Here is a 24,523-nt window from a genome sequence, read left to right as displayed (position 1 = left end):
TTTTTAAATTACTCATTTATATCTTAATATTAGAATAACTATTCGTACACATAGTAAAATAAATATCTGATATATCTATTATTTATATTATTCACCAATATTATTAGTTATTTATATTTTTTTTAATTATTATCGGATATCCAATTATCCCACCTGATCTAAATCAGATTTAATCCAATTTAATAAACTTGGTGCTTAAATTCACAAAATTGGACCCAACTGGATCCCAATTATCTCGAGTTAAGCCCTACTTTGGTCCCTGAGATTGACGAGTTGCACTGATTTAATCCTCCAAATCCCAATTACACCAAATTAGTCCCCCAGATTCGAAAAAATGCACCACGTTAGTCCTTACCCTATTTTCCGTCACCGGAGGTATGACGCCGTTAGTGACTTGGCAAATATTGCCACGCTGGACACACTAACGGTTATATGACGTGGCCTAAAGTTTGAATTGCTCCAATTTAGTCCTTATCCCCCTTTTTAAACCTAAGTTCATCCTGTGACCCCATCATCATCTTCTTCTTCCCGTTTCTCTCTGGTTCTTCGTCTCCTGCTCCCTTCCGAGTTTACCAGCATGATTGTAAGTGGGAGCCAGAGTTCCATGCGGTCCAACAGTAGGAGTTCCAGTCGAAGTAGAGCGTCGGGTATTCCGCAGTGGTGTGGGTGTGGGTGCCGCCCTGTTCTTTGTTGGTCCACAACAAAGGCTAACCCTAACAAGCCATTCTTTGGGTGCCCTAACTACAATATTAATGGTAAGAGGTGGTGTGGTTTGTTTGTCTGGGCTGACATTGGAGAAGAAGACCTGAGAGGAAGGGTAATGTCTACTGTGGATGGTGACCAAGTTAGGGTGGATTTGGCTTGGAGAATTGGGAAGATAGAAGCTAAAGTTAGAACCCAAAAAATGTACATTTTAGGTTTGGCTTTGTTTGTAGTTTTTGTTGTTGGTTTTATGTTGGTAGTTAAAGCTTCAAGATGAGTTTGTGTTACTGTATTCAGGGTGGAAGTGTATTAGAAGAAAGAAAAATTTTCCTTCTCAAATGTCATAGTTGTTTTCTTTCTTTCAATGAAATTGCTGAAAGAAATTGCAAAAAAAATGCGTCTGAAGTAGCATAATTGAAGCTGGAAGAAATTGTAACAATAATAATATCCATATCAATAAGTTTTAACAAAAGTAACAATAATCCTGCCATACTAATGACAACTCTTAAGACAAAATACACCTTAGCCAAAGGACATAGAGTGCCATCATTGTCATATTCTATTCAAATATACTAAAAGTCTACTGCCATAAATTCAGGCAACAAAACAAAAAGCATCATTTACAAAAAGCTGCCAAGTTTCATCCAAAATAGGCAAAAACAGGATCAGGTACATCTTCATTTCTTCTTCCTTGGTGGCTTGAAGCCAGGTGTTGGGACAAATTTCAGGAAGTTGGCCAGTCTTAAAGATGTGGCTGAGCTTGCTCCTTGTAGTGGATCCACAGTAATCGATCATGATGGTGGTGTGGAGGACCTCCTTCTTGTCTGCAACTTGGATGGCCTCGCAGGTGGATCCTGTTTCAGTAGGACATAAATTCAGTTGAACGTGGACAACAATTTTGAGTATGAGTTGTGAAACTAAATGCAACTACCTCTTGATTATGTTGGGACTGTTGTGCATCGGAGTAGTTTGGCTAGGAGAAGTCGATCTCAACTGGTGCAGGTGGCTGAGCAGGGGCTTCTGGAGCAGCTTGAGATGGTGCTTCTGGAGGAGCCTGAGCAGGTGCATTTTGAGGAGCTTGATTAGGTGCTTATTCAGTGGGCTTTGTCTTAGCAGCAGCTGCAGCTGCATCAGCAAGAGCTTGAGCAACATCAACTGCTCTCTTTTTTGGACAACCCCTCTTTGTGTGCCCCTTTTGTAGATAGTATTTGCAGGTAAATGGTTTTAGTTGTCTCTTTAGAGTCCCAGTTACCTTAGACTTCTTGCTTCCCTCATTACCCTCATCTGCATCCTTTCTCCTTTTCTTTGTTACTGGTCCTGACTTCTTCTTTTTCTTTGGAGCTTGTGGTCTATTCTGGTCAGATTTTTTTCAAAGAGATTGTCCAGGCAATGGATTTATGTAATGTGCATAGGTGTCTCTATATGTGTTCATGGTGAGCCACTTATGACAGAAATCTTCAGGCCTCTTATTCACCCTTGCGAGGGCTGCACACGCATGCACACAGGGCATTCCTGAAGGAATTAACAAAGTAATGTGTCATCAAAGTATTTAACACAGATCTCTTGGTTAATAAAGTATTTAATTACCTGTTAGCATCTAAAATTGACATGTGCAGAGTCACTTGCCCAAATCCACTACCATGTTAATTGGATGACCATGAACTTCAAACTTCTCATACTCATCATCCCTTGTCCAGATTGGCATCCAACTTTTAGACTCCTTCCTGATCTTGTCCAACCTACTTTGAACCACTGGTGGTAGCTTTCCGACATGGTTGGCTAACTTAACTTTGTTTTTAATGATTGTTCTCATGACAAACATTCTGACCTCCTCAAGTAGCGTGATGATTGGCTTGGCCCTTGCTTACTTAATTCTTGCATTAAAGACCTCGCAAGCGTTATTGCAGATATTATCCAGTTTAAGAGCATGACTAATGCTGACTTTGTCCAGGACTCCATAGGCCACTTGTTCAGGTAACTCCACTTCTCTTTATTAATTTTCTTAATCTTCTTCATATTGTCAGAGAAATCTTGATAAGTTGTTGATCATGTGCATTCCCAAAGTAAATCCCTTAACTCTAAATCCTTCCACTGCTTGTTAAAATTTCTCCATAAGTGCCACACGCAGAACCTATGGTGGACATGAGGCATGACCTCCTGGACTGCAGAAAGCAGGCCCTGCATGTGAATCAGATTCAATTCGTGATATGTAATGGTCCCTTAGTTACAAATCGTGATACATAATAGTCCATAAGTTACACATTGTGATACATAATAGTCCCTAAGAGACAATTCGTGATACATAATAGTCCCTAACAGTATAGTTCACATAATACTCAAACAGTATACAATAGTAAAGTCATTCAGTTCACAGCATACAATTCAGTTCAAGGTACTTACATTAACTAGCAATAGGCTATACCATTTCTAATACTACAACCTACTATAAAAGGGCATACACTAGCCATTTATATTTACCTTCTGCATGTCGCTTATGAAGCACCATTTGTTTTCTTTATAGTCTCCAAGGTCTTCATGGAGTAGCTCCAGAAACCACCTCCAGTTCTCCGTGTTCTCGACATCCACAATTGCCCATGCTATAACATAGATGTGATGATTTGCGTCCTGACCCACATCGGATAGAATCTGGCCTCCAGTTTGAGTTTTAAGGAACGCACCATCTAAACCAATCAGTCGCCTGCACCCAGCCTTAAAACCATTCTTGCACCCACTAAGACATACATACATCCTCTGAAAGATCACCTCTCCATCTGGTTGGGGGATGGTTCCTATTCTAACTGTTGAACCCGGATTACACTTCAATAGGGTTTCTCCATAGTCCCTTACCATTGCATACTGGGCCTTCTCATCCCCATACACCACAGCTCTAGCGTCTGCCAAGGCTCTAGAAATTGAATTCCTATTTAGCACAAGATCACACTTGGACTTGAAGTATACAGCTGCCTCACATTGTCTGAAGTTGGGATATTTCCTAACCTTCTTCACTAACTTGCTAGTCAACCAGTTCCTATTTGCAGCTCGGTTGGTGGCCTCTCTAGCACATGTGTGGTCGTCATTGAAGGTTTTTATCTGCCAACATGTCTCCTTGTGATCTCGTGATGCATATACCACCCACTTGCACTCCTGAGCCTTACAAACAGCCCTGCATCTCACAGCATCGTTCTTAATAAACTGAATCCTCCTACCTTCTTGAATTGTAAACTCTCTCACTGCCTCTCTGAACTCCCACTTTGTATTAAATTTCATCCCCACCTCAAGTTTTAAATCACCGAATTGAATACCATCTCTAAATACTGGAAATACATCATCAGAAAATTCATCTTCCGAAAGAGGATGAGTCTTCATTTCCTCGGAGTGCCAAGAGTTGGCACCATCAGACTCTGCTCCAGGATCATATGAGTTGTCCAGATTTTCATCTCCTGTCACAGAGACTTCTAAGAAACTTAAGTCCACATCACACTCCTCATCATCCACCACCAATGCATCATCATTGTTAAGAAACTTCCTCTTAGACTTTGCTAGTCCCTCAGCAGGTGCATGCTTCAACCTAGGCTCTCTCATCTTGGTCTCACATTTTTTAACAACATCATCATCAGTTGAGCTATCATCTCTCCAGGATCATATGAACTGTCCTCTGTGGTGTGTTCATCTTCAGAAGAAGACAACCTCAGCACTTGTTTTTTCTTCTCATGTTGCTTCCTAGTCCTCACTTGTGAAGCAGACCTTGTGCAATAAGCTTTAGTTCTGATTTTGGGCTTTGGCTTTGATTTGGGCTTAGACACAGAATTCTGGTTGGACTTCAGCTTGGGCTTAAAGGCATTGTTCGGGTTGGCAGTGGCCTTATATGATGATGTAGTATTGGATTTCAGATTTGGGTTGACATTTGAATTGGGTTTCATTTTTGGAGAACTGGAAGAGTAGTGGTAACAGGCTTTGCAGTAGTAGCTTGGCTAGGATTAGAGTTGGGTGTGGTAGTAGGATTACTGTTTTGGGTTGTTGGGTTATTAGCACCAGGATCTGTTGGTTCTGTGGTCTTGGGTGGTGAGGTATTATGCATTGGTTCAGTGTTCTTGGTGAATGGAGTCTCATCAGCAGGGGTAGTGGGTTTATTAGCTTGGTTTGGGGTTTCATCTTGTAGGGGTTCATTGTCAACTTCATCACTAACCTCTCTCAAATCATCATGGTCACCCTTAACATACTCCACAATCTCATTTTCCTCAAGAATTTCTGGTGTTGAAACTGCATGCTCAAAGTAAACATCAACCAGCCCCTCATTCTTTTCACCCATGAAACACATCTCTCTCAACTCATCATCACAATTCAGAGCTCTTAACCCAATGTCTAAACTCCTCCCGGGCACATGCCACCAACATTCTCCTATCTTATCATATCCTAGTTCCTTATAATAATTTCTCACCCAAAAAATATCTAAAGTATCTACATCAATGTTCCCAACACATGCCTTCTTATCAGGAGAATATATGGTCATCCCGTTTTCATCTTTCTGAAATTTTCTCCCATGGTGGAATATTATATCTAAGTGCACATCCATCTGCATGATTCACAAAAATTTCTTTTCAGCACCAATTCCACACAATGATCCCTTTAACATAGTTTTCATCAACTACATTTATACATTATATAAACATATATCAAAATAAAACAAATTTATCCATCATCAGAACAGAGCATGAAGACAAAAAAAAAACAGTTGCAGACAACATCCAAATAAAACTCTAGCCCAAATTCCACTACAAACCTTAGGAAAAACAATATACAAAGCAATAAACTATGATCAACAACCATCAACGCATTCCCTAAAATTTGAAAAAATATATTTTTAAATTCTTCACTAACCTCGGTGATGGAACAGAAGCTCCTTGTTGCAGCAAAGTACCTCCTCAGACAACTGTTCAGTGTTCAATTATGATCAAGCAGTCTCCGGAATCCTATTGCTTACTCGTTCCTGATTTCAGTGAGTAACGGAAGAGAGACGTTTTTCCTCTGTGTCAGTCATGGAGGGGTTGAAGACGAAGAGTGAAGACAAAAGAGGGAGAGGCCAACGTTTTGTTTTCCATCGCATAGAAACGACGTCGCTCAAAGGGGAATTTTAGTGCCAATCTAGAAACGACGCCGTTTCCACCGTGTCCAGCGTGGCAATATTTGCCAAGTCACTAACAGCGTCAGACCTCCAGTGACGGAAAATAGAGTAAGGACTAATATGGTGCATTTTTTCGAATTTAGGGGACTAATTTGGTATAATTGAGATCTGAAAGACTAAATCAGTGCAACTCGTCAATCTCAGAGACCAAAATGGGGCTTAACTCCAATTATCTCCTACTCTAATCCTTTCGCAATGTACCCGATAATTAATTAGTTAACATGTACCAAATAAATGATAAAGCATTATTTTGTCCATGTTAAAAACATAATTAAAATTTAATTTATAAATTTAACTTTTTATGTATTATAAGAGTAAACTTTCTTTTATTCAACTACCTGATCGCATATTACTATATTCACAAAAAGGTTATTAAATCTTTAATTAAATTCATTCATTTGGATAATTATTTAGAAAAAATCTCTAACCTCACCCATGAGAACAACTCAAAGACATCACAGTCCATTGAGACGTGAGATGTCTCCACCAGCGCCACCCATCAATAAACTAGGCACTTCAGGAACCCACGTGACAGCCACGTGAGGATATCACAGACAAAGCAAAATATATTCATTTATTTATTTCTTAATTATCTACGTACGGAAAACCCCAAAAAGGAAAATAAAAAAAAAACAAGAATCTATTATTGAGAGAGAGAGAGAGAAGTAGAGCAGAGAGAAAGAAGAAGAAAGTGAGCGTGTGTGTTGTTATTTACTTATTTTTGCTTTTGCATCTTCCAAATCCAAAAACAAAAGAACCGTTTGCTCTGTCATTTTAATTTTAATCCTTCTTCCCAAAAATATAAATAAATATCCCATTTTTCCTCATTTTATTTTATTCATTTTGGTATTTTACTTAATTATTATTTGAGGGGTGTTATTCCAATGGTGGAAGTGGAAATCTGAAAAGTTGAATCTTTTGGTTGATGTGTGTGTGTGTGTGTGTGTGATGAAACGATGATGATGATCCTTTGAGAGAGAAACAGAGAAAAGCTTTCGATGCGTGGCAATAGATAGTGAAGAGAATCTGCACCGTTGATTTCGTGTCTTTTGCGGGTGGTGGGGGAATGAACGGTGGTGATGATAAGGTTGCAGCTCCGGCGGGTCCACCGCAACCGCTGGAGTGGAAATTCTCGCAGGTGTTCGGCGAACGTGCGGCCGGTGAAGAAGTTCAGGAAGGTAAATATTGATTCAATTTTATTGATCGATTGGTAGATTGGGGGTTCGGTTGATACGGTGTCGTTTTTGTTTCGGATCCAATTGTTTTGTGTTGTTGGGATTAGGGCTTGGTTTCTGTGCGTTCGATCCGATAAATGGAACGTGTTTCATTTCCTTTTATCTATGTGTGATTGTGAGGTTGTTCAATTTGGGAAGTAAAGTTAGTGTTTTTGAGTGTGTATTGCAGTTATATTGCTAGAAGTTCTTATGATTAATTGGTTTTGAGTACCTTTTGTTTTGGTTTTGTGAGCTTTAGTGTTGTGGGTTTGAAAGTGTAGATCTTAATTTTGTGCGGTTTGATGATTGGCATTGAGGATTGAGTTAAGGGTTTAGATTGTAACTTGCAACTTCAGTAATGTTATTTCGGACTCCATTTGATTGGTTGGAGTGCCAGTGTTTCAGTGGTGATGATGTTGGTGGTGGTGTCTAGTGTGAAGAAAGTGTCTCTGCAGTATAGAGAAAGAATGTTGCATGTTGTGTAGTGTTGATACGAATGAATTTGAAGTATTGCTCATATTTTTGCCATAATCCTTGTTTACGGCATGAAAGTTATGCTGAGTTACCATTTGAAATTTGTGATTGGGTACCTGCTAGGGGAGGAGAGGGCCAGTGTGTATGAGATCATTGGGTTGGACTCTAGTATATTAAATTTATGCCAATTCAACATGGAGTTTCCTGCTATAAAGTTGTTTCATGCTAGTTCAGATAACGGTGAGGCAGCTAAGGGTGTATATTATTTGGAAATGTTCCTACTGCATAGATCTGTTCAGATGGCTGGGCTATGATCTATTTTAGGTTATGAATGATCATTAAGAAAAGCAAGCCGTAAAGCATCATTGTACCAACCTTCATCTTATGTGCTAAAAGAAAAACAAGGACACACAAAGCAAATGGATGTTCGGTCTTTAACATTTTGTTAACAGAGGTAATTAGGTGGTGAAACATAGTCCTACAATTGCTGCTAGGAGGGAAGTAAAGATATCTAGTTATCTAGAATGTAGCTACATTATCTGCCTGGTTTCATTTAATATTTAGATGGTTTTGGAAACTTTTGTCAATCCCATTGGAGACCTTTAGTCGCTAGTGGTTTGGACTTGCTTAAGTGAAGGTCTCGATTTATTTATTCACAGATATTTTGAATCCGACTGAAACTATGATTTATTTGTGGTTTATATGGGGAATTAAGCCAAAAAAAAGACTAGAATTTTGTTATGAAAGAAAAAGGATAAGAATTCTGATATTTTTTTTTGCAAATCCAATGAGTTCTCTTTCAAAATTTTCTCTCGACATGAAGACACCATTGACATAATGCATGAATCATCCAATAGATGCTGATTTTTAAATTTAGATTAGATTCTGTTGCAGGTTAATGTGAAAGTTCTCTAACTATTTGCCCAATATTCTTTTTACAGTGGACATAATTTCTGCTATTGAATTTGACAAGTCCGGTGATCATCTAGCTACTGGTGATCGTGGTGGTCGAGTAGTTCTTTTTGAGAGGACAGATTCAAAAGATGTAAACATTACTTTTGCTTTTGCACTTTTGTTGTAAAGCAAACTTACTTTTGACATTTAAAACTTGGTATTTTAAATATATTGTAATATGCAGAATGGTGTACCACGAAGGGATTTGGAGAGGATGGACAATTCTCTTACTAGGCATCCTGAGTTTCGTTATAAAACAGAGTTTCAGAGTCATGAGCCTGAGGTAACATTTGTTGCCAATTAGTTCTTTCCCCCGGATGGTGCTTCAGAAAGGTTAATATCGATAACATGTTATCAATATTTCAGTTTGACTATCTTAAGAGCTTGGAAATAGAAGAGAAAATCAACAAAATCAAATGGTGCCAAACAGCTAATGGTGCTCTGTTCCTTCTATCTACAAATGATAAAACCATCAAATTTTGGAAGGTATGAAATGAATGCTCACTCGTGGTATGTTGAGTACCGTTTTTTTAAATCAGTTTATTTATGTATTACACACATGGTTATGTTTCTATAAAACTAGGTGTTTTTGGTGCAATATAGAAAACTAGGTTTGGTCCCTTTTGTCTTGCGTGCTTTGAGAATATCTCCAGTTATCGATATGTTTAATAGCTGAAGAGGATTGTGTGCTTCAGTTTGAAAGTTTAAATGGAATCTGTTGCCTGGGCATAATCTTTGGAAATTATGAATTGTATTTTATATTCTGCTAATCAGATATCAAGGGCTGACTTTTATAGATGCATGTATGCGTTATGAGTTTTTGCTTAACACTGCGATCTTTGAAGTAGGAAAATGGTTCAAGAGGGTTTTTCCATCTTATCTCTAAAATCCTAGGCATGTTATATAGGGTACCAACCCATAGTTAGGTTGGCAAAATGAAGTAGAGCTCTAGAGGAGGAGTCCGTTGGGGATGTGTGTCTATCAACTCTAGTTTGAAAGGGAATTCTACCTTTCGCCAGTTTGTCGCATTGTTGATAGAGGGGACTTTTGGTAATGCAAATGGTTTCATATGAACGATACCTCGATCAAATGGCCCTTGGTAGGGAGATAAAACGCAGCTTTCTCATCATGTGTAAGGATAATGTTGATATAGTTTTAAGTTTTAGCCCCATATTAGCTAGTCCTATGACTATGACTACTGGTGGTTTATACCAAAAAAAAAAAATGGAAGAAAAAAATGACAAAGATAGAAAAAGAACTTATTATTGAAAACAGTAAATTGTGGATGGCTTATCGATTTAGAGGGCTTAATTATCTTTTTCTTTTGGAACTTTGAAGAAGGGATTACTTTTTTTTGTTTTTGTTTTTGTTTTTGTTTTTGTTTTAGTTCTTCCTATTTATTGCAAGTGTTATGTTCCCCCCTTGTTTTAGATGTTTTAGTGGTTTCTTTTTCCTTTTTCTTGTTTGAATGGTATGTGTTGTTAATTCCTGTGGGGGTTTCTCTATTCTTAAGCTGTGTTGTGGTTTCTTTCTGAGGATGCCTTATCCTCTCTGGAAACTAACCCTACTTATTTAGTAATATTCCTTTTCTATATTGAAAAAAAATCCTAAGTATTTTATAGCAAAATGTGTCACCTTAATGATGAATGGTTAAGTGATTGTTTCTTTTATGTTTGATGTATTAAGAAGATCAGAATCTGTATCGAGAATTAAATATGCTAGAAATTTATCCCTAAGGAATATGCTCTAGTGTTCCTTGTTCATGTATACAAAATAGATTGCATTTCCTTTAGTATTTTCTCCTATAAATTTTTATAGGATTGATCCATTATTGTAGGCAACTTATTCTTTTCTATTTTCTCCCCTCATGTGAGAGTTGAACAGGTTCAAGAAAAGAAGATCAAGAAAATTTCTGACATGAATGTTGACCATTTGAAAGCAGTGGGAAATGTCTCTAGTTCAAGTAATTCCAGTAGCTCCATTCCTTACCTTGCAAATGGAGGCTTATCAATTCCACCAGGAGGCATACCTTCACTAAAATTACCTGTGGTAGTTGTACTTTGGCCTTCCAGTTGTTTTTTTTCTCCTCACATTTCTATCTTGAGGATAAAACTTTAATGTGACATTTCTCCGTGAACAAGAATTTGATGTTTAAGTATTAACTGGAAAGAAGAGACAAAACTATGCAAGGTTTACTACAGATTTGATTCTTGGCTGAATGAGTTACAACTGTCTTTTCCTTATTTATTCATGTATATACATTGTGGTTCAGTCATATTTATAGAAGTAAATAAGAAGCGAAATGTTTAGAATCAAACTCCTATTTGAAGTTGCATATGCATTTTGGCTCAAGTTGCTGGACATGGTGGATAGACCTTATGCTTTTTTTTATTACCTTACAAGTCACTAGAGACATATTTCAGTTTAATCATCCAAGCAGAATTTAGTCATTTGCGCATAGAAGAACTCTTAACAAAGAAAGTGGAAGAAGAAAAAGAAAGAGAGTTGATTTGATTTGAGTAGTGTTTTAGTATGTTCCTTGATACTTTATAGGAAAAAACAGACGGGACAGTAGCTACAATCTTAATATTTGTTCTAACCTTGAAAATTATTTGTCTCAGAACTTCTGGTGTGGCTATTGATAACACATGGCTTCTAAAATATGTAGGTAACCAGCAATGAGACCAGTCTGATGGCTCGATGTCGTAGAGTGTATGCCCATGCGCATGATTATCACATCAATTCTATTTCAAATAACAGGTGATTTAGGTTTTGTTCGTATGTTTCGTTATTATATTTCTCCTCATGCGGTCTTGTTTTAAAGATGCCATTCCTTCTGATCTATTGTTTAATTTTGTTATTATTGCCTTTTGTACCCCCGAAATCTGATGAAATTTGGATGATGGTATTTTTTTTTTCTTCTCTAGTGACGGTGAAACTTTCATATCGGCTGATGATTTGCGAATAAACCTTTGGAACCTGGAAATTAGCAATCAAAGTTTCAATATTGTTGATGTAAAGCCTGCAAATATGGAGGATCTGACTGGTAAGCTTTCACTGCTATATCTTTATGCCATTGTGAAATTATTTGTGGTGGTAACTTGGTATGCTTTACCTAGTTAAAGGAGTAATAACTTGAGTTGTAGTTATTTGATAAGTGTTCATTTTGTGTGTGCAAACTTATCTAGTCTAGATCACGGAGATGAACAGCAGTAAGATTAGGGGTTCAAGGTAGAAAATAGGTGAACGAAAGGTTCTGGTAAGGAGGTTCGATGGCTGTGAATGCTGTCAACAATGCTTGTGAGAGATATTGGCATTTTGGATTTGATGAGTTATAGGTTATTCTATTGATGGGGTGATTCTTTTGTTGTTGCCTGTCAATGAAATATGATTTTGGCAATTATTACGTCTAGGAGTCTCTGGAAGGAACAAAGATGGTATGCTAGAGGTGAGATGCCAGAGGGTCTCTTGCTGGCTGAGGTGTTAGCCTTAAATGAGGTAACCATCTCAGATCCTTAGGCATACCTCCCAGGTTCAGTCAAGAGATGGCTTTATTTAACTTGCTCATTATATTGCTAAAGCAGAAATAACTAGTCAGAATGTTTAAACAGTTGTTCATCTTTTGAGTTGAGCTTTGTCAATTGAACGTTACTTTTGTTTTCTAATTTTTAATGTCTTGGTAGCTTGGTATGCTATTTATGGTCTTACCTGTGCATTGACCCTGGCTATCAATGCTGCAGAGGTTATAACGTCGGCAGAATTTCACCCCACTCATTGCAACACACTGGCATATAGTAGTTCAAAAGGTTCAATTCGTCTTGTTGACTTGCGGCAGTCAGCGCTCTGTGATTCTCACACCAAAATGTGAGCACCTCTGTTGGCTATGTTCTTGTTTATGTTATTGTTTGCGGTGTTTTAAGAAATGTTGAACTGATTGTCAAAATTAGTGGAAGGGTTTCTTTCTTTATCGTCTTAGGACAATTCAAATTTTTTCCTGTGAACAGAAAGCATTTCTCTGCAGCCTATAATATGTATAATGTAACTTATTATGCCTCGTAGACTCAGACAAACGTCTTGCTTTCGCAGATTTGAGGAGCATGAGGCCCCTGGCTCCAGATCATTTTTCACAGAGATTATAGCTTCTATCTCAGACATAAAATTTGCAAAGGATGGAAGATATATACTTAGTCGTGATTACATGACCCTAAAGGTTTTAATGCTCTATGATCCCCAAATCCCTGCTTATATGATTAAAATGTCTGTCTATGTTACATAGCCGGTCCCAAGTCCGGATAAAGTGAAGGGTTATGTTAGGCCTTCCACAATCAACGTAAAACTATATCGAATCTTCATGACGTGGATCAATATGATATTGTTGTATTGAATTTGATTCCATATGAAAATGGACATTTGGTCTTTGTGGTATTTCTTCCTTTGGGTGCAAGAGACCCCTCATCCAATTGGGTTTATCGAAAATTTGGTATTTAATGGAATCCGATGGTGGTGGTTGTTGAATTCCATGAGCCAAAACCCTTCTATGTAAATTGTTGTTTGTGCCTCTTTACCTTGCACTATCATCTCACCTTTGCATCTTTGCATGTTTTGTCAGTTATGGGACATCAACATGGATTCTGGTCCAGTTGCTACATTCCAGGTTCATGAGTATTTAAGACCAAAGGTTAGACTCCTCTATTTATACAAGTGATCAATCGTTAACACTTTTGGATGGTCATAATCGTTTTTTCCTTCTTCTCTTACCAGCTTTGTGATTTATATGAAAACGATTCAATTTTTGACAAGTTTGAGTGTTGTCTGAGTGGTGATGGATTGCGTGTTTCAACGGGTTCCTACAGGTTTGGGATCCAGACACAACTATCTACTTGTTATGTTATAATTTAAACTGAGCCTTACTAATTTGGTTCACTTGATACCAGTAATTTATTCCGTGTGTTTGGTTGTGCCCCCGGTAGTGCTGAGGCTACAACTTTGGAAGCCAGTAAAAATCCAATGAGGTAAATTTATCAGGAAAGTTCCAACACCAAACATGGTTAGTTTACGCCTTGTAGAATTTATATAATTTTTTTTTATATCCTCAGACGGCAAGTTCCAACCCCTTCAAGGCCTTCCAGATCACTGGGAACTAGTATAACACGAGTTGTAAGACGCGGTCAGTTTGATACTTAATCAAGATCTCTTATTTTTTCTGTTTACAATTAATATTTTATCTTGCTCTTATTGTAGTATATAGACTGAAATATTTGGTAATCTTGAACAGGAGCTGATGGAGTTGATGCAAATGGCAATTCTTTTGATTTCACAACAAAGTTGCTACACTTAGCGTGGCACCCAACTGAAAATTCAATTGCTTGTGCTGCTGCAAATAGCTTATACATGTACTATGCTTAAGATAAAAGATTGGAGGACATGTCCGCATGATTAACATGTTTTTAGGTTGCTGTGAAGAAGGCTTCTTATCCCCTTCTATAACCAACCATTTGGAGGCTACATTAACTCTCACACTTCGAGTGCCCTTTATAAATCTTTTGCAGGAGCTTTTAGGAAAAAGGATCCAGAAGTCGTCGTTTCGAAATTCCTGGGTAGGCAGACCTTATTTTGTTTCTGGACAGGCAGCATTTCTCTTTTCTCCCCCCACCCTCATTTTCGCCTTCCAACGCCGATATTCTTTCCTCCCCTTTTTCTGTATCTTCTAAAAGAGAAGGTTCAGTTGAATGCTTCAAATTGTGTTTGGCTTGCAAATGAAGAAGAAAATTTGTGATTGTAGCTCTCCTACAACAGATACTAAAGGATGTTCAATATCTGTCACTAGGATAAAAAAGTTAAAAATGTAGTTGTATTTTTTCCTCCCTTTTTTCTCTTTTGGCTCAGATGTCTTGTGGGGTGGAGCAGTAGAAACCTGCAGTGCATCATTTTTTCATTGATTATTTTTGTGTTGGAATTTAATTTGACAATGCTTCATAGTCTAATTTTTGCTGCACACGGTCAATTTTGTGTAAAATGTCAAAGTGATAGTTTCATGTCGCAATGTTGTAGGATAAACTGGATTGTCGCTTGCAAACCTGACATCTTAGTTGTAATTCACTGAATCTTTATCTTTTTTTTTTCACCGGCTTTGGTTGAATTTTGTTTTACCTCGCAACATTTATTAAATTTGATGCAACTTACACAGATTTTAGTTGTATCTTTGCTTGGCAAATAGATGGATGAACCTGTGATGTTATCAATCTCGAGAAGTAAGATTCTTGAACAATTATAAATTTAAGTCTTGACTCTTACACTCTTACTTAGCTTTACTGGAAAAAAAAATTGCATTTTGACTACCGAGTTACAGAATCTATCTTCTAATCCATAAATACGTAAACATAAACATACAATTACAGATGACTGAGATGAGCATGTCGGTACGACCGGATGTTAATGAGAGGTGGAAATTAATAGTTAACGTTCGTTGATAAATGAGTTAAAAAGATTATTTTTAATGTATTTTATGAAGCTATTAATCTTTTTGTTATTAATCTATACATTTTTCTTTGAACTAAAATTCAAAATTTATATTTTCAATCTTAGAAATATTAATTTTTAAAACCAATTTGATAGTTTCGAAAGGTTGGATCCATTCAATTAACTCGCTCGAACAGAAATAATTAATAATGCAAGCTAATCAATCAAGTTTTCCTTTTCCCGGGGTTGAATTTTTTTCTTTCTCCCCGACTTGATAATTCATCATTACAAAATTTATTCTTATTTGAATTCAAGTTTTGGTGCATATTATGGCGAAAAGAGAAAATGGGGAAGAGACGAAAATTCATATTTATATATAATTGGATAACTTTTTAAGAAATATGTCATTTTATTTTTATTAATCTTTTACAATAGATTATACAAATTATTTTTCATTTTCTTTACACAAACACTTCTTAGTCATAAAATTATCCTCAAGTTTTTACTATTGGAATTGGAAGCAATATATATGTTTTTGAATAAAGTTCTATACTCATACCATATTACTTTTACTTGGTTTTTTGAAATATGACTCGTGATGTATTTTTTACTCTTTTGTGGTCCGAATATATAAATATTAGTGAGTTAATTTGATTTGTCATTCATATAGCTTCTTTATTTTTTTTTCTTGATTAGACATAATCACTATTGAATTCATTTGTTGTGAATCTTAGTTCATATAATAGGTTAGATTGATACCTCTAGAGATAGGAGATCAAATGGGAACATGGATGCAATGCAAATAATTGTCAAACTTTGAATGATATAAATCAACAATAACATTGTGCAAATATTTTCATTTGAAAAATATTACTAGTGAATGGCGATGTAATATTTGGTAGTTGTTACCTCCATTTTATATTGTAAGCTAAAAGGTTCACAAATTTAACTTACGAGAAGAGTCCAAGAGATTTGGTAGACAACTAATTGTTTCCTTAACTCACAAGAAGAGTCCACTACTCATCTCACCTAGGAATGGTAATATGGCGGGTAGAGGTAGATTTTTGGGATAATCGATCGATTCCGCTCCACTTTCTAATAACTCGCATGACTGCATGAGGAATGACAAATGGATCTAAACTCACCAGACAGATTCGTGTAACCCGCCCAAAAAAGTCAGCTGGACTGAAAAATTTAGACCACCATACATCAAAAGCCTGTCAACCCGCACCGCTTAAATCATGGGTTTTGGCGGAGCGGCTTTTCCGCTGGACTCGGAGTTTTTTTGAAAGTGTTTAATTTAGTGTTTTGGATTATATTTTACATTTCATTCATTACGTTCTAAATTTGTAGATATTTAATATGTCTTTAAAAATTATAAATTTATTAAAATAGTTGTAAAATTATATATATTATTTAATACTTAATAATAAAAAAAAAAGAGATTTGGCGGATTTGGCCCGCCAATCCGCTGTTAGATGGGGAGGAGTGAGGTTTTAGGACCGCTTCATTAAGAAAGGTGGGACAGGCCAGCTCGTCAAAGGCAGGCTTTTGGCGGGGCGAGCTTCCCCGCTTGTCACCCTACTCACATCGAACCCGTCCCGCTTCTATCTGCGAGTAGTAAAAAGTTAAACCCTTACCCGCCTTGCCCCTACCGGTCCTTGTAATTTTTAAAATCCAACAAATAAAATTTAATTGTAAAATTTATATAACCATAATTACATACATAACATAAATTAACATAAATTAAAGTAAAAATTTAAATATGATACAATATTATTATATATATATATAGAGAGAGAGATTTAACCAAAACCCGACCCGTCTAAGAATCTGCCCCGTCCCGTTGAAAACCTCTCTTGCACTAATTATCCACCCCGAACGAGTAGGGGTGGGGTGGATACCCACGGGTTCGGGTAGTGTTAGTTGCTACCCCTAATATCACCTCTCTCACTCACTGCATGCTCACCACAGGTCGTCACTCATCATTCTCCATGTCGGCTCTTCTATTTCGTCCCCGTGTCGTCAGTGTTTGCTCACTTCTATTTCTTCCATGCCTGTGCCTCCTCTGTCAGTGTTGTCCTGACCGTCTTGACTCTGCCGTGCTTACTACAATGTCGCGGTCCTGCCCTTCCAAATCCTCTCATTGCTGGCCATCTCCTCCCCTCAACTCCACTCACCGGATGCAGTGTCTCCCTCTTTCAACTCATCTTGTCATCGCCACCACCTCCCCTCCAAATTCTCTCACCGCGATGCCGTCTAATCTTTCAACGTCTCCACCACTCTTTATGCCAAATCATCTTTTTCTTCTTCTTATTCTTATTGTAGATTTTTTTATGATTCTTTTTATTAGTTTTGAATGTTTTGTTCTTCTAAGTTTTGGTGTTTTTTTTTTAGGTTTTTGAATATTTTTGAATAGTTTTATATTTTTTTTAGTTTTTGGAAGTTATTTTTTCAATAATTTTAGATGTCTTTGTTTTGTTAGGTTTTAGATTATAAATAATTTTACATATTTTTTTTGTTAGAGGTTTTAGATGTTTCTTGTTATTACGTTTCGAATGTTTCCTTTTATTAGGTTTTGAAAATTTTTTAAAAATGATTTTAGATATTTCTTTTCATTTAGTTTTATATATATTTTTAGATTTTAATTTTTTTTCATTTAATTTAGATGTTTTCTCATGATAATTTGAATTTATGTTCACACTAAAGAGAACATTAAAAAAAAAAGAGAATTGACAAACGGTGGTAGGTGGCACGGATAATTCTGAGCGAGGGACAGTGGTGGGCGACATGGATGGCTTTTGAGTAAGGGAAGGTGGGGTGTGATTAGTGAGAGAAGGAAAAAGATTTTGTGGTTGATTTGTGAAAGTATAATTAGGATTAATCTTGAGTTATCTTAGGAAAAAGATTTTGTGGGTGATTTGTGAAAATAAAATTAGGGTTAATCTTGAGTTAAGATAACTTTTTTTTGTTACTAAATATAATTGATTACACTCTAAATTGGTTGCATAAAAAAATTTTCTTTAATTTCTCCTCGAGTTATAATAAAAATAGGGTAAAATACTGTTTTGGTTTCTAAAGTTTGAGGTTTATTAACATATATAAATAATGTAAAGAATCTGTTATAAAAAAAAAACAGATTCTATCTAATAAGATTAGTTGAGCAATTCTCAAATTAATTCAAATAATATTTTCAAATAATTCTGTTATGAGGAGTAGGGTTAGTTAGATTAGTAGTGAAAGCTTCTGTGTATATATATATATTCCTACTAGTGTACAAACAATGAAATGAAAAATAACATTTTCTAATTCCTTCTGCATAAGTTTCATTCTTCTGCTTAGAAATTCTTTTTCTTTCTTATTCTTACATGGTATCAGAGCAAGTAAGCCTATGTATAATACCTTCTTGGGCTAAAAAAATCTGTAAAAGTCTTAGACAAATACTCTCTAACATTATCAGTTTGTAGAGCTTTTATAGAATGTCCAAGTTACTTTTTCATTTGAGCTTTATATAGTTTAAACACACTGAAAACTTGTGATTTATTGGTTAAAAAATATATAGTAGTGTACCTTGAGTAAGTGTTAATAAAAGATGCATAATATCTAACACCTGTGTGAGCAGTAATTGGAGCTGGTCCCCAAATATCAGACACAACTAAAGATAAGGGAGAATCATATATAGTAGTAAATAGAGAGTAAGAAAGTCTGTGAGATTTAGCCAAACAACATGAATCACACATAACAGTATCAAATTCATTATTATTAATAGGTAGTGAACAACTTGCTACAATGAATTTTACAATTTGTATTGTTGGGTGACCAAATCTCTTGTGATACATATCTAGAGATAAAGTCTTAGCTATAAGAACATGAGAATTAAACTGACTACAATCTGTTTTTATTTTTGGAATATAAACTTTTTAAAATCTATATATGCCATTAGCTGCTGTTCCTTGGAGAAGCACCTCCTTGGTAGCCTGAGATTTCACAAAACACACATCAGGCCAAAAAGAGAAATAAACTTGATTATCTCTTGTAAATTTTGATACGCTAACAAGATTATGAGCAATTGAAGGGGCATGTAATAAATCATAAAGATAGTATCTCTTTTCAGTTGGTTTATGATGTAAAAAAAATTTTCCAACATGCTGAATCTTCATACCTGAACCATTATCTATATACACCTAATCTTGACCATGGTATTCTTGTGATTGCTGTAAGTTAGACTGATCTGGAATACAGTAATGAGAAGCTCCAGAATCAGCATACCATGAAAGGTCAGCCATAGTAGTTGGTGTAACTAGCAATGCTCTGTGGTTATGAAAGGAGGGAGGTGGAGGTAGGCATTGTGCATGAATGATGAACCTGAATTTTGTTGGGCATGCTGGAATTGTTGATCAAATCGAAAATAACAGTAACTGACAACATGTCCCAGCTTGCCACAAATTTGGCATTGTGGACGATTAGGATTGTTCCATGCACCCCTGCCTCCACGCTGCGATCTTTCTCCACGACCTCTTCTACCATAAGTTCCTCTACTAAGCATGTTTGTTGTGTGTCTTTCAAAGCTAGGATCAGAATTATTTTGATTAACAGGTTGTGACTGAGTAAAATTTACCTACACCATAAAGGAATCCGGTTTTTTGAATCTCTTGACAATGTCTTCTTGAGCCATCAAGAGAGCTTCAAGATCAGGAATGGAGTAGGGTAGATGTTTTGCTGTAACATAGGTGAGAAAAGATTGATAATCTTCATTTAAACCATCTAGAATGATATTGGTGTATTCTGCCTCAATTAAAGGAGCTCCAACAGTAGCAAGAGAATCAACCACTTTTTTTATTTCAAGAAGATAATCTGATATTGATCCCACCTTTTTTATTGACTTCAATTGCAATTGGAGTTGTCTAATGCGAACCTTGGTTTGGGATGCAAAATGTGTATGAAGGCGGCTCCAAAATTCATGAGCAAAGTAACAATCAAGAACTCGATGCTTAAAGGAGGGGTCCATGGATGAAAATAACCATGAAGCATCATTGTACTCATCAAGTCTCCATTCTCTATATGCTTTTGATTCTTTTTGAGCTTGTGCATTTGCTGGTGAGGCATAGCAAATTGGAATCTTCATTTTGTCTAAGTGATCTTCAAATTCTTGACCTAAAATTGTAAGAATTGCAGAGTGACGCCAAGTGAAAAAATTGTCATTGTTCAATTTTTTGGGTAAAAGAATGGATAGTGGTTTTGCAATTATTGTCGTAGATGTAAAAGATGCTTGAGGAATGAAACTAGAAGGTAGTAGGTTGTTGATGATTTCTGGGTCCATGGATCTTTATCGCTCTATGATACCATGTAAGAATAAGAAAAAAAAATTTCTAAGCGGAAGAATGAAACTTATGCAGAAGAAATTAGAAAGTGTTATTTTTCATTTCATTGTTTGTACACTAGAGTAGGAGTATATATATATACACAGAAACTTTCACTACTAATCTAACTAACCCTACTCCTCATAACAGAATTATTTGAAAACATTATTTGAATTAATTTGAGAATTGCTCAACTAATCTTATTAGATAGAATCTGTTTTTTTCAAGGTTCTGAAAACCGAACCGGTCATCAAACCGCTTTAGTTACTGGTTCACTGGTTTACTGGTTCAACCGGTCCAACCGCAGTTCAACCGGAAAAACCGTTCCATGATAAAATAATAAGTAAATTATAAATAAACATAATAAAATATCTTTCAAATTTAAAACCTTATACAAATTATCACCAACTAAATGTAATTAATCATCAAAATATGCAAAATATGCAAAATAATTGCAGTGCACAAGTTAAAGATAGACAATATTACCTTAATGTAATTGAGTCAAAAAGTAAAACAAAACAAGCTCTTTTAATTCTTTTATGCTTGTAGGCTTTAATATAATCATTAATATAATCATTACCATGCAGAGGAACTTTCCTGAAGGAATTTATGGCAACCAAAATAGGTCCTGTTTTTGTCTGAATTGTACAAGATATGATTTACAAGGTTAAATATTGAAGTTAGTTAATCAGACCAAACAAGAATATTTCCCAGTTGTCTCACTGAGTCCAGCCAAATGAAAAAATATCACTGTGTACTATTGTAATTTTAGATCATATCTTACTTTCTCATCAGGCAGTGAAACAACAGACTCAATTCCAGAAGATGTTGTTATCTTCACCAGCTCCTAATTCCCATTTGAAAGTTGAAGCCAACACTGAACCTTTTGAAATAACGAACTTCAGAAGTAAGGAAAAGAAATAGAAAATTCTAAACTATCCATGTCTTACTAATAATGAGAACAGAAAAACTCAAAGTGCAAATTTAAAATTTAAAAGTTATCAATTTAAAATCTATCATCAAATACAATCAGTGAGCAAAGCCAATTCAACCAAGCACCGACTGAGCATTCTGTTATGATTTTATGACTGGGAAGCAACAAATTCAGCAACAAATTCAAGTTACAGCAACAAAATTAACAAATCTTAGTAAAGTCCAGGTTTACAGCAACATTTAGATCAGCAACAAGGCAAATTTATTGATTAGCAATTTTTTCAGCAACATGCAAATATACAGGGAGAAGGGAAATCTGGAGAAGAGAGAACAGGGAAGAGATGGTGCAGGGACTCACCAACGGTCGACGGCGAGTCAGCGACCCCCAGACGGAAGGCGACGACGCAAGGGACAACCCCACGAGTTGCTTCTGCCGCCGGCGACGAGACAGGCGAACCATGAGATGCCAGTGACTGAGACGAGACTCGAGTGACACTGGGAGGCAGAATCAAGCAAAGACAACCACGGACGACGAGCAACAACCAACTCGCACAGCTCGAGCACTCACTGGCGGAGGGAGGTGCAAGCAGCCGAGCACAGAGGAGAGAGGCGAGATGCGAGCACACGACGCGGAGGATCCGGCGAGAGGCCCGAGAGTGCGCGACGGAGCGTGATGGCGTTCCCTATGTCTCTCTGAACCTTGATGAGAATGGTGGAGCTGGAGTGCTGAACTATGAAAGTGAAATGAAAGTGCGAAGGGCGAAGGGATGGGATTAGGGATTCAGACATTTAGGGTTCACAAAACACAAAACGGCAGCGTTTTGCTGCACAGCTAAAAAACCGGCCGGGTCCCGGTTCGGTTCGACCGACCGGTAACCGGCCGGTTCATCGGTTCAATGCCGGTTTTCAGATTTAACGATTTTCCTTATTGTTCGAACCGCTTTAGTGTCCGGTTCACGGTTCGACCGGTTCGACCGGCCGGTTCGAACCGGTTTTCAGAACATTTTTTTTCTTCTTTTTATAACAGATTCTTTACATTCTTTATATATGTTAATAAGGTGAATTCTATTTTGGTCCTATTATTTTAGATGTCTTATTTTTATTCCAAAATATTTAAAATAACGTCAATGTTATTCTACCGTTAAATTTTTCACTAATAATTAACAGAATTGATAAACTGTTAATAATATTTTTGCTAAAGCTATGTTTGCTCTGTTAGGCACCAAACAACAAAATATAGAAATAAAAAAATTAGATATTTGTATAATGGAAATATCTGAATAACTTTTTTTTAGAATTACAATTTCTCTTTATCACAAGAATACTACCATAACACTCTCTCTTGACACGAGGAGAATACAACTCTTTCTAACCTCTCAAAGAAATAAAGCTCTCCATATAACTCAATGTTACTATTGTTCTTGTTGGATGACTTGATTGAAATGAATTAAAAAAAAAACTCAATTTATAGGTGAATTTTTTTAATATGAACCATCCGTCAATTAGAGGTATATAATTCTTTTCTTTTTCAACCATTAAAATTTTAAGGTTATAAACTAGGATTGTTTATTACTTTTTATTTTATTTATTTATTTATTTATTTATTTATTTTCTAAAATTAACTTTACTAATTTTCACATGCTCAATTCCTTTTTTCTACCTTCATCTTCTTAATAAGTCTAAGGGTCCATTTGAAAAGCTTCAAAAGTAATTTTTTTGAGTTTTTGATTTATAAAAAGTAGTAGTATTAATGTCAAGTACAATTTTTAAAATTAAATTGCGGCTTTCTAAGAAGTTATTTAGGAGCTTATAAAGAAGTTAAAAGAAATGACTTCTCTCATAATACTACTACTTTTTATCATATTTTTATAAAATAAGCACTTTTAGAACTAAAAATCTAAGCACAAAATAACTTATTTATAAGCTACTTTTAATATAGTTATTTATTATTTAAACTATTTTTTCAAAAAGAGCTTAATTAAGTTGTTTACCATACTGAGCCTAAATTCCATTTTCTTATTTTCTTCTTCTTCTTTTTACATTATTAATTTTTTAAGAGGAGTTTGAGAAAGAAAAAGAAAAGAGTACAAAAATAAAATTTGGGCTTGTTGAGAGGGTGAAGGACTGAAGGTGGAAGAGAAAGGTTGAACAAATATAATTTTAATAAAAGTATTATTAATAATATATCAATTTCGTTAAATATTAAAAAAATTTGACAATAAAATAATATTAGTGTCATTTAAATGTTTTGGAATAAAAATAAAATAAATTAAATGTTAGAGAGTAAAATAAAATTCACCAAAGATTAGAACCAAATCGATACCATACACATAAAAATAATATATAATAGATGATCGTGTACATCATCTGCTGGATTTAGAAAGGTATTTAGTAATGAATATACTAATATGCAATATGTTATTTGAAGAAAAATAAAAATAAAATAACATGGTACAATAAAGTAGCCAAAAAATAGGGACAAAAGATTTTAATTCGAACTCTATGCTTAGGTAGGGCCTTCAACTTAATAATTCATCATTTCAAAATCTATTCTTAGGTGGATTCAAGTTTTTACTATGGGAAGCAAGTAAGCAACAATATATATGATTTTGAATAAAGTTTTATACTCATACGGTCAAACCATATTATTTTTACTTCGTTTTTTGAAATATGACTCGTGGTGTATTTTTTTCCTCTTAAAAGTTTTGCAGTCCGACTATATAAAAGAGAATATTCACATGATAATATTTTTATATAAAGATAACATTATGAATTTTTAGATAATTAATTAAATATATTTAATTAAATATATTAATTTATCTAATAATTTATAATATTATTTTTATGTAAAAATATCTTTATGGAAATATCCACCTAATATATAAAAAAAAGTAAAAAATTATACCTGAGTTAATTTGAGGGTAAAAAACCTTAATAAGCCAAGTCAAGAATCATGTAACGTAAATATGCCAAAGCGAAAATTGTTTCAGCAATAAGCCAAATCATATTTTTATATAATTCGAACCATGCTGGTTCGAATTCTATTTCTACATATGCATACACGTAATTCGAACCAGCTTGGTTCGAATTACACACAAACACACGCACACACATAATTCGAACCAGTTTGGTTCGAATTACACACAGTAATTCATGGTATAATTCGAATTATGCTGTTAAAAAATTAATAATTTATTAAAAAAATTTATTAAAAAATTAATAATTTAAAAATTAAAAAATATATT

General features: G+C 35.5%; 1 protein-coding gene and 1 long non-coding RNA gene across 4 annotated transcripts; one reads left to right on the top strand and one right to left on the bottom strand.

Annotated features, from left to right (window-relative positions):
• Positions 1 to 6,503: 6,503 nt before the first annotated feature.
• LOC107464202 (serine/threonine protein phosphatase 2A 55 kDa regulatory subunit B beta isoform) lies at positions 6,504 to 14,650 on the top strand. 2 transcript variants are annotated; one of them, XM_016083129.3, is made up of 14 exons: positions 6,504 to 7,062; positions 8,514 to 8,617; positions 8,711 to 8,809; positions 8,893 to 9,012; positions 10,411 to 10,575; positions 11,195 to 11,286; positions 11,454 to 11,572; positions 12,267 to 12,390; positions 12,613 to 12,736; positions 13,136 to 13,204; positions 13,288 to 13,379; positions 13,461 to 13,538; positions 13,623 to 13,693; positions 13,802 to 14,650. In XM_016083129.3, the coding sequence occupies exons 1-14, from the start codon at positions 6,951 to 6,953 to the stop codon at positions 13,930 to 13,932; spliced, it is 1,500 nt and encodes a 499-aa protein (XP_015938615.1). In that variant the 5' UTR covers positions 6,504 to 6,950; the 3' UTR covers positions 13,933 to 14,650. The 2 variants fall into 2 exon arrangements, with proteins under 2 accessions (XP_015938615.1, XP_015938614.1); XM_016083128.3 differs by having other exon boundaries at positions 6,505 to 7,062; positions 10,411 to 10,578.
• A 4,076-nt stretch (positions 14,651 to 18,726) lies between these two features.
• On the bottom strand, positions 18,727 to 22,128 carry LOC107464211 (uncharacterized). Of its 2 annotated transcripts, XR_008002544.1 has the most exons (4): positions 21,637 to 22,128; positions 21,130 to 21,228; positions 19,148 to 20,139; positions 18,727 to 18,962 (listed from the first exon to the last, which is right to left on the bottom strand). It is a non-coding gene; the product is annotated as an uncharacterized LOC107464211 (long non-coding RNA). The 2 variants fall into 2 exon arrangements; XR_008002543.1 differs by having other exon boundaries at positions 18,727 to 20,139; positions 21,637 to 22,123.
• Positions 22,129 to 24,523: the final 2,395 nt, after the last annotated feature.

Source organism: Arachis duranensis, chromosome 9 (assembly GCF_000817695.3).
Source record: "Arachis duranensis cultivar V14167 chromosome 9, aradu.V14167.gnm2.J7QH, whole genome shotgun sequence".
In the NCBI taxonomy this organism is placed as follows: Eukaryota; Viridiplantae; Streptophyta; class Magnoliopsida; order Fabales; family Fabaceae; genus Arachis; species Arachis duranensis.
Note: the sequence above shows the minus strand (reverse complement) of the source record. Positions and strands in the feature narration are given on the sequence as shown.